General features: G+C 40.8%; 2 protein-coding genes across 3 annotated transcripts; one reads left to right on the top strand and one right to left on the bottom strand.

Annotated features, from left to right (window-relative positions):
- The first annotated feature begins 7,359 nt into the window (after nucleotides 1–7,359).
- LOC131023779 (monosaccharide-sensing protein 2-like) lies at nucleotides 7,360–12,363 on the top strand. Of its 2 annotated transcripts, XM_057953365.1 has the most exons (7): nucleotides 7,392–7,509; nucleotides 7,607–7,771; nucleotides 7,968–8,155; nucleotides 8,437–9,003; nucleotides 9,830–10,701; nucleotides 11,152–11,339; nucleotides 11,671–12,363. In XM_057953365.1, the coding sequence occupies exons 3-7, from the start codon at nucleotides 8,074–8,076 to the stop codon at nucleotides 12,113–12,115; spliced, it is 2,154 nt and encodes a 717-aa protein (XP_057809348.1). In that variant the 5' UTR covers nucleotides 7,392–7,509; nucleotides 7,607–7,771; nucleotides 7,968–8,073; the 3' UTR covers nucleotides 12,116–12,363. The 2 variants fall into 2 exon arrangements, with proteins under 2 accessions (XP_057809347.1, XP_057809348.1); XM_057953364.1 differs by having other exon boundaries at nucleotides 7,360–7,771.
- A 3,705-nt stretch (nucleotides 12,364–16,068) lies between these two features.
- LOC131023515 (uncharacterized) lies at nucleotides 16,069–17,248 on the bottom strand. Its single transcript, XM_057953059.1, has 2 exons — nucleotides 16,979–17,248; nucleotides 16,069–16,794 (listed from the first exon to the last, which is right to left on the bottom strand). The coding sequence occupies exons 1-2, from the start codon at nucleotides 17,246–17,248 to the stop codon at nucleotides 16,069–16,071; spliced, it is 996 nt and encodes a 331-aa protein (XP_057809042.1).
- Between the last annotated feature and the right edge of the window lie 200 nt (nucleotides 17,249–17,448).

The following is a 17,448-nucleotide window of genomic DNA, read 5'->3' on the forward strand; positions in this document are numbered from 1 at the left end:
TATATGGAAGGAGTTTTCTAATTTAGAAAATTAGTTGGTTTTATCATGTAATTTATGCTTTGTTAAGTATTATGTAATGTTTAATTCTAAGAGTATTATGTAATTTCAGTTTTTATGTTGTTGAAATAAATTAATCGTTCCACAATATTTAAATATAGCACTTTATTAATTAATTTTTCTCTCATGAATAAAAAAAATATTTTTTTTCAAAAACATTTAAATTAATTTATACTTGAATTTGAATTTTAATTTCATTTAATTGAATATAAATATAATTATTTATAAATATATATGATATATAATAATTAAATTGACAAAATAATTTAAGAATAAAGAGCATAAAAATAGAATATTCCATTGTAGAGGGAAATGTAGAGTTGATTGTTGGAGATGGAAATCCAAAAACTCTACATTTCAAATCTACAATAGAGTGAAGGACCCTCTACAATAGAGGAACCCTTGGAGATGCTCTAATTAAATTAGTTAGTTGAGAAAAGGGCCCACAAGTTAGTGAGTGGAGAAAGAGACCCACAAATTATTAATAAAAATAGATTATGACATTATTTTTGTGGACGAGTCAAAATGACAAATTATAGTATCTTTTTGTGGATAGGCCAAAATGGCAAATTAAGACATCTTTTTGTGGACGAAGGGAGTATAATTTTAATATTTTTATTGATTGATATAAATACAAATAATAAGTCTCTTTATACAATTATATATATATATATATATATATATATTAAGTTGTAAAAATACCCCAAATATTTACAACAAAAAATAAATAGGCCCCTAATATTCATAAGACTACTCTCATTTGGTGATACTCACATGATCCAATCTTCATCTTATTTATACTTTTGTTAATATTAAAATTATATATAATTAAGTGACACATAATAAGAGGATGCCACGGGACCGTGACTTTCAGGCGGCGAACCGCTAGGTATCACACAAATGAATGGCTTTCTCATTTTTATTTTTATTTTTGATCAGTAAAAAGGAAACTTTTATTGAAAAAGCAGAAACATGGCACCAGAGATGCCAATCAAAACAACAAGGAGAGTTTGAATTCCTTAGAACACCTAGAGGTGAAAGGTACTCCCAACTCCAAAATTTTGTAAACCTCATTCCAACTCCAAAGCCTACCCTTAATCTGCAAGACAAGTCTATCAATATCCCAAACCTTGCCCTGAAACCGACTTTCATTTCTGCTTTCCCATAACAACCAAATTGTTCCCACGCACAACGCTCTGAGCAATCTTCTGCATTTCTTCCCTTTTCCATCGGAAATGAAGGAGATGAAGTATTGTAAAATACCTCTAGGTTTTGCCGTTTTGATGTCAAGCCATTGATGTATCTGATCCCATACCGCTGCTTTCGGGCAATGAAGGAACAGGTGTTCAGTCGTCTCCTCATATGACACACAAGCGTTGCACCATCTCTCCTCAATACCGATCTGAATATTTTTTCTTCTCAAATTATCGCATGTTGCTAATCTATTTCTCAGACATCTCCAAGCAGTCACCTTGGCTTTATGCGGCGTCGGAGCCTCCCAAACCTGAGCCATCTCCAATGGTTGTACTTGTTGCTCCTCTTTGGTCGCTGCCAAAAGTTCGTATGCCGACTTGGTTGTGAAAATACCATCTGCTGTCGCCGTCCATCTCCATCCATCGGTTGAACCTGTACAAGGAGCAAAAGCAGAAACAACCAACAAAAGTTCCTCCACCAGCCCTTTCTCCCACTCGCTTAACTCCCTCCTCCACTCCACCGCCCACACCCACAAATCTCCCTCCCAAAATCCGCTCTCTCCGACCAGCCCTTTCTTATTCAAACTCAGGTTATATAATCTCGGGAATACAAACTTAAGGGGTATGTTAGAGGCCCACACGTCATCCCAAAAATATGTATCCCTACCATCCCCAAGTCTTCGTCGCAAATTATTAATGAACCACATTTCACCCCTCCCTCCCCCCTCTCCACAATTTTCGGCCACCACCCTTTCTGCCCACCTCTTCCCCTCATCCCTACATTCCTCCTCTTCCCCCCACACAAGCTCCCCATAAAGATATTTAACCACCCTCGCCCACAGAGCATCCCCTTCCCCCAAAAACCTCCAAAGCCATTTTGTTAACAGCACTTGATTGAACCATTCCACATTCTGAAACCCCAATCCACTTGTTTTCTTGTTGGAGCACAAAGAGCTCCATTTAAACCAGGTAACACCCCCCGACTGTGTCCCTCCCCCCCACAAAAATCTGGAGAACAACGAGTTAAGGTTATTGACCATAGCTTTAGGTATGAATGCAAAAGATAGTTGGTACATCGGGATGGATTGCAGCACCGATTTAACAAGTGTAATCCGCCCTGCCAACGAGAGTGGTCTTTTCTTCCAACTTGCAACTTTGTTGGAGACTTTTTCAACCAAAAACTTTCAATCTCCTATTCCAATCCTCCGACCACCCACCTTAGTGCCCAGGTAATTGCACGGAAATGATCTAATCTTGCATTGGAGAAACGACGCCCATCTCCTCTCTTCTGTCACGTCCACCCCCACCGTCAAAAGGCTGCTCTTCTTGAAGTTCACAGCTAAACCCGAGACAAACTGAAAGAGAATTAAGATATTCTTCAAAGACTCCACATTTCTGTCATCTGCCTCAAGAATAAAGATAGTGTCGTCCGCGTACCGTAGGTGTGAAATCGACACTTTATCCTTGCCAATCTTTGCCGGGAACAATAACTGCATTTCTGCTGCTCTCTCAATGAGAACGTTAAGTCCTTCAGCAACAATTAGAAACAAAAAAGGTGACATCGGGTCACCATGTCTCAATCCTCTCTCCAATTTGAAGTTCCCCGTTGATGACCCGTTCACCAAAACACTTGTTGTAGCTGACTCGAGACTCCCCTTAATCCACTTCCTCCAGGTTCCGTCGAAGTTAAGGCGATCGAGCAAAGAAACTAAAAAGTCCCATTTCACAGAATCGTAGGCTTTGGCAAAGTCAATCTTGAAGAAAATACGGCCCATTCTCTTCTTCTTTGCCTCAAAAATTGCTTCATTCAAAATAACCACCCCGTCGAGTATGAAACGATTCTTGACAAACGCACTTTGATTATCGGAGATGATTGAACCCATAACCTTCTTCAATCTCCCAGCCAAGATTTTAGCAATGATTTTGTACAAGCTATTGATTAGAGAGATTGGGCGAAATTCATCCAACGCACCAGCCCCTTCTTTCTTCGGAATTAGGATAAAAAAAGAAGCATTACCACCTTTATGTATTTTGCCGCTCACATGGAATTCCTTCAACACCTGTAATATATCCTCTTTAACAATATGCCACGCCGATCTCCAGAATGTGAAGTTAAATCCATCAGGGCCTGGACTCTTGTCTCCACAACAACTCCACACAGCCTCTTTTATCTCGTCAATGTCGAAGTCCCTAATCATCCATTGCCGCTCCTCATTGGAAAGTTTCCTCCTCATGAAGTCTAGTGGTAGATCAGGCAACTTTCGTTCTTTCCGTTTAAAGAAGGTTTCAAAATGATTCCTCACTCTAGCTTTAACCTCCTCCGGTTTGGATATCCACATATTTTCAAAAAGCAAACCGCCAATTTCATTTTTCATCCATCTCCCTCTGATGGCCCTATGAAAGAAACCTGAATTAATATCTCCCTCTTTGAGCCATTTAAGTTTAGCTTTCTGTTGCAACACCCTCTGCTTATTCTTGAGTTGAAGAGAGAGGTTAGCTTGAACCTCGTTTCTCCTGATAATATCCATCTCTCCTAAACAACTCTCCTCATCAACCTTATCCTTCTCTTGAAGTTCCATCTTTAGTTCTTGGATTTTGTTATCAATCACTCCAAAAGATTTACAATTCCAAACCTTCAAGGCCTCTTTGAGTTTCTTCAGTTTCTCCTTAACCACAAAATATCTCCATCCCTCAATATTAGTCCCCGTCCAAACTTGCTTGACCACGTCCTCAAACTCCGAATGATTCGCCTAGACATTTGGGAACCGAAAAGGTCTTGGGCCCCAATCCTCTGATCTGGTTGTGAGGACAATCGGGCAATGATCCGATATCGAGCGCTGAAGTCCGCGTGCATAAGTCCCTTCCCACGTTGACAACCATTTTCCATTAACGAGAAAACGATCAATCTTACTCTTGCATTTTCCATTGGGTTTGTGCCATGTGAACTTCCGGCCTTGAGTTTTGATTTCCTCCAAATCGTTCTCCCGTATAAACTCCTCAAAATACCTCGCATCCGCCGCCCCAAAAACCTCCCCGTTGCCAACTCGCTCATCCCTTCTCTTAACTGAATTAAAATCACCCATGATACACACATCCCAGAGTATCCGCTTATCCCCTGAGCCTACCGGCGTGTAAACATTGATTATACAACAAGAAATATCTCCCTCCTTGTGCTTGCCATTAACCACCACTGCCCCCGGTAAATCCCACCTACTGGATGCTTCAAAAATATCCTTATTCCACAAACACACAATGCCGCCCGCCCTCCCCTCCGAATTCTTTATCGCCATATCAGTGTTATTATACCCCCACCAAGAATTACAGAAAAAATCACAAAAAACCTCCATATTTGTCTCCTGTAAACAACAAAAATCAATTTTCTGCCCTTTCACCAAATCAGTAACATCTCTCTGTTTCGCGATGCTCCCCAAGCCCCTAATGTTGTATGACAACAAATTCATGGATTATTTCTTAGAGGAACTCCCAGCAACCTCACGGTTCAGAAAAGTACCTTGAGCCTCGATTTGGCGAGCAATATCTTTGTCTTGAATCTGACTTGAAAGCCCTAGCTTCTTTCCAAAATCCCAAATTTGCTGACCTGTGATCCTCCCACCATCTAGCGTTACTGCTTCTTCTTTATTCACCCTATCTCCTTCCTCCCCAACCTCCTCATCACCACTACCATTAAGTGGCTCTATTTCTGAAATAAAACATTCCCAGTTCTTTTTTTCCCTCGCTCTATTCTTTTTCTTCTCTCTCCATTTTTTCCTTTTGTGTTGCGGTTGCAAGTCCTTTTGCTCTGGTTGAAAGGACTCTCATCCCCAATACTGATGTTCAGAGATTCCTTCATCTCGGCCTCTTGCCCTCTCTCTGTCCTCTCATTTTTCTCCTCTTCTTTTGTCTCACCTAGATTTTGTCTGTTGTCTTCCGAGTCAACCTCTTCCCCCTTCTAAAAGGACGGGCCTTTTCTCTCTTTCTTCATGGCTCGTGGGTGAGACACGGCTTTCCACAATTTTACTTCCTTCTAGCCCATTTGTAGAAAACCCATTAAAGCATACTGTTGGGCCTTTTTCCTGTACCGACTGTGTTGCGGCCCATTTTTGGGCACCCTTGGTAGTGATTGGACTTTGAGAAACGTGGCTAGTACCAATCTACCCATCCCCATTTAGTGTTTGGCTCAATCCTTCGACACCTACCCGATTCAAAAACATTCTCGATCCACCCAATGCCGCTTCCTCATAATTGGGGGCCTCGACAAAAGTGTCGACAACGGTTTGTTGCGTGGAGAACAAAGAGTTTCTTTCTTGGAGAACCGAAACGTCGCTATCCCTCTCACTGTTGTCGTTCATCCCTCCGATGGTAGCAATTGCCGGATCCAAGGACTCCTCCCCACACGACCATCCTGATTCCGACCCCGTTTCGTCACATTCCGGCTTCCCGTTCAGGAAGGAAAAAGGATTCTCCTGAATTTCCTCAATACAAAATGTGAAACTTGCGTCGTTAATACAACACTCCCTGACTTAATTAATGGATTTGAGCCCCGTGGAGATTTGTACCAATGCTTCATCTAATTTCTCTTTTTCTTTCGTCATTTCATGAACCTTCAACACCCGACCAAAATTTGCAGTCACCAAATCAAATAAACGAGAATTCCATGCATGAAGTGGGATCCCGACCCATTTCGTCCAGATTACTCGTTGTTGGTAAACATCTACTACGTTCCATTTCCTCTTCCATTGAAACCAAAACTCACTCCATTCATCCAACTCCGTTAACGCTCTTTCTGTTGGCGTATCGCAGACACTTCGAATCAGCACCAAATTTCCTCCCATCGTCGTCACTTTCAGTTTCCCGGCACATTCACTGTTAATTTCTTCTTTAATATCTTCCCATAAGAATTCACCTTTGATAAACCCCGTATATGCTCCTTCAAGCCATTGTGTTTCCTCTTCCGAAGTTTTGAATTGTAACACTTCGAGTGGACTTGGCTCTCCTTCTTTGATTCCAGTAAGAACCTCCTTAAAGGAAACCCCCGCCTTTTTTTGCAGAATGCATGAACTGTACAGTTTTCGGCTGCCTACCTGCGTCCCTTTTATCTCCTTGCCCCCTTATTTCTTCAGCCTTCCCTTCTCTCTCGAATCTAGGTTTAAAAACCCTAATTTTGTAGCTTCCAATCCACAGCTTATTTAGCTGATCTAACAAGCCTTCAATATCCTCAACACCTTCGAAGCGGACAAATCCAAAAGGCTTCCATTTTCGATCTCTCTTTTTTGGACAAAAGATGTCTGTCGGTTCTCTAACTGTGCCGAACTTTCTCCTCAAGAAATCAAAACTACATTCTTCGGGGATATTGTTGAAGAAGAATGTTACTCTCTGTGTACCTTTCTCGTACCTCTCCTCCTTCTCCACCCTCGAAAATGGTCTAACATCTCCATTGCAACGAAAATCTCTCTTTCTCCAAGGATTCGTGAACCTTTGAAATTGCTTAGTCTACTGTTTCTCCAGGTTGCATTCGGATCCGGGCCGCTCAACCCCCCTTCTCCTTACCACTCTCCACTCCTCCTCTCCCCTCATTTATGCATGGCTGTTTCTTCTAACTTATGGCTTTCTCATTTATTTTGTAGTAATTCTTCATTTTTGTCTTTTGTGCTTGATTTTCGTGACAAAATCACTTATGACAATAGTCTAAATTGGGACAAATAAGTTCATCCATTTAACTAAAAGTTAACAACACTCTTAGACGAAGAGATTTATTTTGCCTCAATTTGTGAACATTAGAAACTTAATTGCATAAAATACAAGGTAAGAATTTCTTTTAATTTTTTTTAACTATATAATTAAATAAATTACCCGCACGCAGACGAGACCTCAACACCACACGGACCTCAACACCATACAAAATTGAAAAATAATTGCACACAGGTGGGACCTAAGGTGGAAAAACTACACGACACAAACGGATGTGTTGATTGCTTTATCCTTGATTTTTTTTAAAAAATGGAAATAAAAATATAGAAGAAAAAAGACTGCAATTTGACCGCATTGAATCTGGAGATACTGTGTTGCGAGTTTAAAAGCTGTTTGATTGTAGTATTATTATAAATAGGAAGAATCTTTCCAATAGAGAGAGAGAGATTGCAATAAAATAGAGGGCAATGCCAAGACGCACAGATCAGCGCGGCACGTTCTTGGATCGCCACCCATCTCCCTATTTGAACTCGTTTTCCGATCCCAACTCTCTCCTCTCACGTTTTGCCAGGTCTACACTTCTGTCTTCATCAACATTGCCTCTCTTACTCGCCAATTAACTCTGTCAAATAAATAAAAGTTTTCTCCTGTCCTTTTCCCTCTCTCAGCTTCCCACAAAGAGGACCCTCTTCCCCTCTCTCTTTCTCTCTATATATAAAGGTTGCGCCTTTAGTGGCATTGCATGTGACTGCTGTTTACATGCTGCGGGAGCCCCTTCTTCTTCCACTATCACATACTCTTGATGGCTTTCTTTACGCCCTTTTGATTGCAAGGTAGTTTGCGTCTCATTTCTGAGCCATCGTCTCTAAACTTCGAATTCTGTTTCAATCGATTATTGATGTGCATTGCTTCCTACTATCAAGATATTTTTTTCATGTGAACGAACGTGATGATCTGTCTCTCTCTCTCTGTGTTTGTTTTTTCTCTGATTTGATAAACATCGCCATTTGATTCTGTCCTAATCTGCAGTTGAAACACCGATATTACAAAATCTGGGGCTTTATCAATTTGTTGGCATTGGCCTTCATTATAGTAGAGGAATCGAATTTTCTTGTGAGGGAGTGTGAATTGAGCAATGACGAGGGGAGCTGTGTTTGTTGCAATTGCGGCCGCCATTGGCAACTTCTTGCAAGGATGGGATAATGCTACCATTGCAGGTATATTTGCTTTCATCACTTTTAGTAATTCTGTTTCTCACTGTGCCACTCTTTTTTCAAGAAATTAATTTGATTCTGAAGAAGATCAATATAGATATTAGTCTTTCATCGAGTTTGTAGAACGACTGATGAATGATTTCTATGGACTACAAGTCGAAATTCTTGATCTTCAATCTTGTATTGCTGTGACATGAGATCGTTTAAATTGGAAGAAGTTGAATTGGTGTGTGCTGTTGAATCCATTGAAGATCTTAAAAGAGCACATTCAAATTATTTTTCAGGATCTGTGCTTTACATCAAGAGGGAATTTCATTTGGAGACACAGCCTACAATAGAAGGGCTTATTGTTGCAACCTCCCTGATTGGGGCAACAGTTATCACTACATTTTCCGGACCAGTAGCTGATTGGCTCGGACGTCGTCCAATGCTAATAATCTCATCTGTTCTGTATTTTCTTAGTGGACTGGTAATGCTGTGGGCTCCCAATGTGTACATGCTCCTTTTGGCAAGGCTCTTGGATGGTTTTGGGATTGGTCTTGCAGTCACTCTTGTTCCTGTATACATATCCGAGACAGCTCCGCCAGAAATAAGGGGATTGCTGAACACTCTCCCTCAATTTACTGGCTCCGCTGGAATGTTTTTGTCATACTGCATGGTCTTTGGGATGTCGTTGAAGGCTTCACCCAGTTGGAGGATGATGCTCGGGGTTCTTTCTATTCCTTCATTGCTCTATTTCGCGTTGGCATTGTTTTACTTGCCTGAATCCCCGAGATGGCTAGTGAGTAAAGGAAGGATGAAAGAGGCCAAGAAAGTTCTGCAACAACTACGTGGACGAGAAGATGTCTCAGGTAAATTTCTATTTCAATCAAACTGCTTAAGAATGTAGAAATTGTTATGCTAAAAGACTATATGTGTGCACATTTTGGCCATTTTCTAAACTGGTTTTAGTTTTTGTGATAAGTAGTTTATAGTTAAGTACGTTTTTTCTCAAATTTCCTCTTTAGTGAAGCTATGTTATGTAATGAGTTCTGATTATACTGGAGCTAAAGTTAAATGATCAAATCCTGTCCGATCTACGAACAGGATCGAATTCAATTCAGCTATCTAGGTTTGAACTAATCTGCAATACAAATTGTTAGGTATCAGTGTATAACTCCCTGATGTTTAAGTTAGATGTATATTGAGAGGAATATGGTCCAATGTGGAACGTACAGATAAAATTAGATGCTAGAAGTCGAGTGTTACTACTTTTGCAGTTAAATGGGTGCTTATAGCTCTTTGGTCAGCAAGACCTTTTGGTTGCTCGATGTAGCATTTTTTGGACATTGTAGTACTTGCTTGGTGGACAGTAGATATAACCCTATTCACCTCAGGGGGTCGAACTGGGTGCTCAGATGTAATCCTGTTTAGTCAGTTTGGTATTTTACTAGCGTCTTTTTCGTTTCCATGTAGATTACCTATCAAGTAGTTCTTCTGTTTCTGGCCAGTCTAAGAAGAATGACCACTGACTTTGATACTGTATAACTTGTTCCTCGTATCTTATTTTTCCTAAATGTACTGTGAGAGATATTATGGATGCTCTGGTTATCAAACTTTGTTTTTGCTCATGACACAATTTTTACAATGTTTTATTATTAAAGTATGTAATTCTTCTCTTGCTCTCTTTGCCAATAGGTGAAATGGCTTTATTACTCGAGGGTCTAGACGTCGGAGGTGAGACAGCCATAGAGGAATATGTCATCAGTCCCGATAATGATCTTTCTGGCAACCAAGATCATGAAGTGGAGAAAGATCGTATCAAATTATATGGGGCTGAAGAGGGCCAATCGTGGATCGCCAAACCCGTTGCTGGTCAGAGCACTCTGGGTATGGTCTCCCGTCAGGGAAGTATGGCTAACCGGAGTATGCTTATGGATCCGATGGTCACTCTCTTTGGCAGTGTTCACGAGAAGCTCCCGGAAATGGGAATGGGAAGCATGAGAAGCATGCTCTTCTCGAATTTCGGCAGTATGTTTAACGTAAATCCCGACAATCAAGCTAAAAACGATCAGTGGGATGAAGAAAATCTGCAAAGGGAAGAGGATAATGCTGGATCTGATCATTCTGGGAATGAATCTGACGACAACTTGAGGAGTCCGTTGCTTCGCCAGGATACAAATGCTGAGAAGGAGAATCATGGAGAGCAACTCGGCAGTGTTGGAATCGGTGGTGGTTGGCAACTAGCATACAGGAAAGACGAGCAAAACTCAGGAGGTCTTAAGAGGATCTACTTACACCAAGAGGGGGGTGCTGCTGCATCAAGGCGTGGTTCGCTCCTTTCCATACCAGGAACTGATGGACCGTCTGACGGCGAATTGGTTCATGCTGCTGCCCTAGTGAGCCATTCTGTTCTCCGTGCAGATGACGTCACCAGTCATCAATCTATTGGCCTGGCAACGGACAAGAAACCAGAAGCTGCTGCTAAAGGTCCTAGCTGGAGGGATCTTTTCGAACCAGGCGTCAAACATGCACTTGTTGTTGGTGTAGGACTTCAAATTCTTCAGCAGGTAAATAAGCCTTTCAAATACTTACTTTAGGCTAATCTTTTTAATATGATATCATATTTCCTGGGACTTATATTTTCAGTAAATGGATGAACTTGATCTCTTTCATCCTAAAAACCTGCCATAAATCATTAAATCCTATTATCATTTCTCCTCAGGCGAACTTATAGGAAGGTTTTGCTTGTTGAAAGTAGTGCTTCTAAGATATTAGCTTACATGAGGCACCATGGATTGAAATTTGATTTATGACTGATAGAGCTTTTTATCTAAGGCTTTCCATTTGTTTCTAGCACTACCATAAAGTCTTGGATCTTATTTCAAGAAGCCCATGGCTCTATTCCCTCCAAAGTCCAAACATGGCACTATCTTTTTGGATTATATATTCTCATATTATCCTTGAATTTTCAAACTTGTTAATGTTGATCCTGCTGCTTTCTCATCTATGATACACAGTTTTCTGGCATTAATGGAGTTCTCTACTACACACCACAAATTCTGGAACAAGCCGGCGTGGGAGTTCTTCTTGCAAATTTGGGCCTCACCTCAGAATCTGCGTCTCTTCTCATCAGTGGTCTCACTACATTGTTGATGCTTCCTAGCATTGGTGTTGCAATGAGACTCATGGATATTGCTGGCAGAAGGTAATTTCAAATTCTTCAACTTCTCTACTGCATTCGCATTTGCCTAGTCATGATGTCAACACGTATTGTTAGTGAATCCATCTCATGATTCAATCATCAAAAAGACACAAAATATGGTTTATTTATCTAGTTAATTAGTTTGAGGATGTAGGATTAATGTGCCTAAATTAGCCAAAAACCTTCATGAATTTATAGGCATCAATTGATTAGGATGTAGACATATACCTAACTTGGGATGGAAATCTCTACTTATTAGAAAGGCATTCAATTTCAGACAGTGACACTGTCCAAACAACGGCGTGCTCATGTGCTCATTCGTTTCTCCCTCCAGGTGGCTCCTCCTCTCGACTCTGCCCGTGCTGCTGGTGACGCTGGTCATGCTGGTTCTTGGCAACGTGCTCGATCTGGGATCAGTGCCTCACGCTGTGATCTCAACCGTCAGTGTGATCGTCTACTTCTGCTGCTTCGTGATGGGATTCGGACCAATCCCGAACATCCTATGCTCGGAGATCTTCCCCACCCGCGTCCGTGGGCTCTGCATTGCCATATGCGCCCTCACGTTCTGGATATGCGACATCATCGTCACCTACAGCCTCCCCGTGATGCTCAACTCCATCGGCCTTGCTGGCGTCTTCTCCATCTACGCGGTCGTCTGCAGCATTGCGTGGGTGTTCGTGTTCCTCAAAGTGCCGGAAACCAAAGGGATGCCGCTTGAAGTCATCACGGAGTTCTTTGCAGTGGGTGCCAAGCAAAACGCAGAAAGTGGAAGCAACTGAAATTGGTTGGTATGTTTTTGGGTTTTATTTTTCATTGTTATCTGAGAAGCTGATGATCACCTCAAAGAAGATGATTGTTTATCAAGATTGATCACAGCAGAGAGAAAGTCAGGAAAAGAAAAAAAGAAATCGCTGCCACATCTCTTGTGTTTTTCATTATATATATGTTCAGTTTCTGCAGCTGTTACAGTGTTTAGATACATCTACAAAGATTTTGGTATAAAGTTACGTTCGATGCTTCATTTCAATTACTACTTCATTTGGTAGTACCATTAGATTATTTTTAATTTTCAAGAAATGTGATGATAATGTATACTGGTAATTTTTCGCATGTCAAATGAAGTTTGAATTACTCGACAAACGTTTTTCAAAGCATTAAGTAAATCAAACATTTTAGACGGTACATACTCCAGTGCTCAAACTGGAAATATGTGGAGTGGAGTTATAATCTTTAAGAAATATTGAAAAAGTAACTCTAAAAAAGATGTTGAAAAAGAGATGATGTGACCATTTTCTAAATATCCTGTATTTAGTTTAAGAGTCAATAGAATAGAAATAGTCAAATTATTATGAAAAGGTTCCCCGTTCATCATCCTGCATGCTGTGGATGGAGCTCCGGCCTAGAGCGACCCCATCCACCACGACCCATCATCAATTTTAAAAAAAAATTAATAATAATTAAAAACTAGCCATACTTTATCATTTTACCCTTCACATAAAAAATTTAAAAAGTATCCACAAATTCAAATTCAAGTCAAATTCACAACTAAGATTAATTTTAGTTGTGATTCAAGTTTTAAACTCGAATTCATAATTAAGTAGCTAGTATTCGTTGTGAATTCGAGTTTTAAAGTTTGAATTCACAACTACAAATAATGTTAGTCGTTAAAATTCAAATTCACGACTACCACTATTTTTAGCTCTCAATTCAAACTTTAAAATTTGGATTCACAATTAGTAATAGAGTTGATTGTGAATTCGAGAATTCGAGCTTTAAAACTCGAATTCACAACTAATATTAGCGATTCAATTGCGAATTCATCAAACTAGTTGTGAATTCTAGTTTTAAAACGCGAATTCACAATCAACAATAACGATTCAATTCTTAATTCTAGTTTTAATTGTGAATTAATCATAGATATGATTGTGAATTCAAGAATATTAAGTTGTGAATTAATCATAGAATTGATTGTGAATTCAAGAACATTAAATTATGAATTCAAAATTTGATTGTGAATTCAAAAATATTAATTAATTATCCAAAATCGCTTTCTCTTTCAATCGATCAAATCTCTCCAATAAAACGACTGGAAACAGATTTGATACGAAAGATGGATGGCAAGGCTGATGAAACTCAAATTCAGCAAGTCATGCATGAGTCAGAAGAGTTCTCCTTTGAGCAACCTGAAACTGAGAGGAAAAGGTTTCCTCAGAAGGCAAGTTCCATTCAAAATTCGAAGAACTAAGTTCCGCTTCTACGCTGCGGAAATTGGATTACACAATGCTTCCATATCCAATGTCGTGCCCATTCAAGTTGCTGCCTCAGAATCTGGTACTCAGCTTTCCATTACTTCTATCCTTAATTCACCGGATGTGGCGGATGAGAGAGAGAGGATGAAGTCGATGGTGTTGTGAGGAAGAGAAGAGAGTGATCAATTTTTTATTTTTTATGTTAAGAATAATTTTGTATTTTTGTATAAAAATTGATCAATTTTTTAATTTTTTATTTCATAGGTTAATTTTTAAAAGGGTTAAGGTGCAGATTAGCCCCTGAACTAGACCCCCTAGAGCGTTTACCCCCCAAACTCGGTCAAGGCGCGTTGACCTCCCTGAACTCCCGAAACAAGGGTGCAAATAAACCCCTCCGTTAAACGGTGCCCAAACGCCGTTTACTTCATTTATTATTATTATTTATTATTTCTAGTGGGCCCCACTCCTCTCTCATCCCAACCGCCCACACCTTCACCGTCGACCTCTCCACAGATCAGACCGCGCCGTTCACGGCCGGCTGATTGGCGCCGGAAAAGAAATCTAGATTAGCAAACAAATCTAGCTGCCTGGTTTCAGCAAACAAAAAACTCAAATGCATAACATCAAATTTTTGTTATGCAAGCAGCTCAAACGATTTTCCCATTAACCTAGATTAGCTGAAACTAGAATAAGAATGCAGGAATTCAAACTGAAGCTAAATTTTGCAATAAATTGATTACTTCTTACCGATATTCAAACAATTAGAGAATGAAAACTCAAATTTACCTTAAAGAGTGAGGCCATCAGAGATTCCCACCAGCAACTTTTGATTTTCAGTGAGAAAAATGGGAGGAAACGAAGCCCTAATGCGTGACTGGGAAATTTTCCAAAATAAAGGGTGCAAATAAAATCAAGGTGATAGGTGTTGTGTGTGGGCGGAACCAAAATTTCTGTGGTGCAGAGACGAAGGTCGCGCTGCACTCGGTTGGCTGGAGAAGAAGGTCGCGCCTTGCGCGGCCAGCTGATGCACGCAGAGGCTCGATCTGTGGAGAGGTCGGATCTGGATCCAGCGTGAGCACTGGTCGCGGCTGTTGAGTCGCGCAGGGGTAGACGGCGGACTGGAGGTAGGCGACGTGAGGTGGTTGAGAGCGGTGGCGGCGGAGGCGCAGCGGCAGGAGGTGGCGCGGCCGCTCTGTGCGGTGCAGATGCAGGGAACCGACGGCTTTTGGTGGTGAGGAGGAATGACGGCGAGTGGCAGCCGGCGGCTGGAGAACGGCTGTGAGGGTGTGGGTGGCTGGGACGAGAGAGGAGTGGGGCCCACTAGAAATAAAAAATAATAATAATAAATGAAGTAAACGGCGTTTGGGCACCGTTTAACGGAGGGGTTTATTTGCACCCTTGTTTCGGGAGTTCAGGGAGGTCAACGCGCCTTGACCGAGTCTGGGGGGGTAAACGCTCTAGGGGGGTCTAGTTCAGGGGCTAATCTGCACCTTAACCCTTTTTAAAATTATTATAAAAAAGTGATCAATTTCATATATTATCTTTAATTTTTGGGGTTATGGCCAAAAAATACATGAGCTTTGAAAAAAGTTGCAATTTTCACCTCAACTTTCAATTAAGCCTCAAAATACATGAATTTATATTTTTGTTGCAATTTTCACCTAAGTTTGACTTTCAACAAAATTAGAGCTTAATTGACAGTCGAAAATTCACCTGATGTTGATCTAACTTCTAATAATGATTAGTATTTAGAAGCTCGAAAGTCTAAAAAGAAAAAAATTAATATATTTGACTTAGTTTCGATTGTCAGTTAAGCTCTAATTTCGTTGAAAGCCAAATTTATGTGAAAATTACAACAAAAATATAAATTCATGTATTTTGGGGCTTAATTGAAAGTTGAGGTGAATATTGCAACTTTTTTCGAAGTTCATGTATTTTTTGACCATAACCCCTTAATTTTTATATAAATGAATTATTTTTAATGGACATTCAAAATGAAAAATTAATTATTTTTAATGGGAGGAATATAAATATTTATTGGAAACAGGAAGAGTAATTCCTCATAATTGGAGCTACGAAATTGCATCCGCAATGACATAACACGTGGCACAACCCATGAGTAGTTGTTAATATTTCTGCAATTATTTTACCCATTCACCTTTGTCTTTCAACAAAGTTGTTTCCCTATCTTTGTGTAAAGGTAATTAAAGGACTCAACCAACACCCTCCCTCTTTTCTTTTCTTTTTTGAGGCGAAAGATAGAAATATTATAGCAAAAAGTCGGAAATAGTAATATCTAGAAGTCAATTAGGAAAGTCGGCCTTCCAGATCACTACATCAGGATAAGAAAAAGAAGACCGAGCAAGCTCATGGGCTGCCTTGTTCGCCTCGCGGCGCATGTGAAGAAACTCAACCACCACATGTTGTCGAGCATGCACGAAAGCCTCCCACAAATCATCACACAGGGACTCCATCCCCTGGCTTCAATCCGACAGAACATGAGTAGCAAGCAAAGAATCGGTAAACACAACAATTGGACTGGTGTCGTTTTCCAAGCAATGTCCCACGGCGAGCATAAGAGCATGAAGCTCACCCATGAGGACAGTAGCAGTACAGCCGATTGTTTGGCATCCAGCAAAGATGATCTTGCCCTGAAAGTTCCGGACAACGAACCCCATTCCAGACGTCAGCCCGTCCTCCCGGAATGCAACATCCACGTCAACACGGAGCATTTCTTTTGGAGGTGGGTACCAGTTCCGGGCCCCCTCTTTCGGCAGAAGTTGAGCCTCGACCAACACCTGTTGTCGGGCCGAATGATAGGAGGTAAACATGCTCTGTCCAAAATCGAGGTTCAGCCTCTCCCACTTCTCATTTTTACCATACTTCACCTCACAAAGGAATTTCCATGTCATCCACAGAAGAAAGAACCATTTTTCAACCCCTTCCTCACCACGCTTGTCCTTGATCAAGAGACACAAATCCATCAGCCGGAGATTTTTAAAATTACAAATATCAGCCCAGAATTTCGTCGTCTTCCATTCTTCGCGCACTAGATCACACCAGATCAGACCGTGAGTGGTCGTTCCCCTCACTTTCCCGCACCAATAGCAGATATGGGTCGTTGGAACGTGGTGGCATCTCATATTTTCACTAATAGCAATCATATCATGGAGAGCTCTCCATGCGAAATGTAAAACCTTCGGCGGTAGCTGTAATGCCCAAAAGAACTTTCACCATTTAGTCGAATGATTAGTAGAAGACGCGTGATGTGGAGTGTAAAAGTTCGTGGCACTTAAATAGCCTGACTTCACGTTGTAACGGCCTCTCTCGTCATAACCCCAAAACTTGGAATCTTTTTTTAGGTTCATTGGGGACTTTGATCGAGCACACAACCTTCACAACAAAATGTGGGAAAAGAGTTTGCAATCTAGCAACGTCCCATTTTTTGTCATCCGTCAGTAACTCCGAGACCATCAGGTTCTCACTAACAGACTCATTTTCCTCTGCTTTCCAAGCCCCACATCCCGGAATCCATTTGTCGTGCATAACCGATATCAGATTCCCATCACCAACATTCCACCGAAGGCCCCCTGCCAACAATTCTCGTCCCCAACATATCGACCTCCAAACATACGAGCAATTAGGAGATATGCCAGCCTTCATCAAATCACAGTTTCGAAAGTACCTTTGTTTCAGTACACGCGCTAGTAACGACTCGGGGTGCTTGATCAGGCGCCACACTTCTACTTGGTCGTTTTGCAGCAAGTGGTTAATTAATACTCCCTCCGTCTCTAAAATAAGTTCCTCTTTTTCCTTTTTGGGACGTCCCCCAAATAAGTTCCTCTTTCTTTCTTTCCATTTTT

Source organism: Salvia miltiorrhiza, chromosome 4 (assembly GCF_028751815.1).
Source record: "Salvia miltiorrhiza cultivar Shanhuang (shh) chromosome 4, IMPLAD_Smil_shh, whole genome shotgun sequence".
NCBI lineage: Eukaryota > Viridiplantae > Streptophyta > Magnoliopsida > Lamiales > Lamiaceae > Salvia > Salvia miltiorrhiza.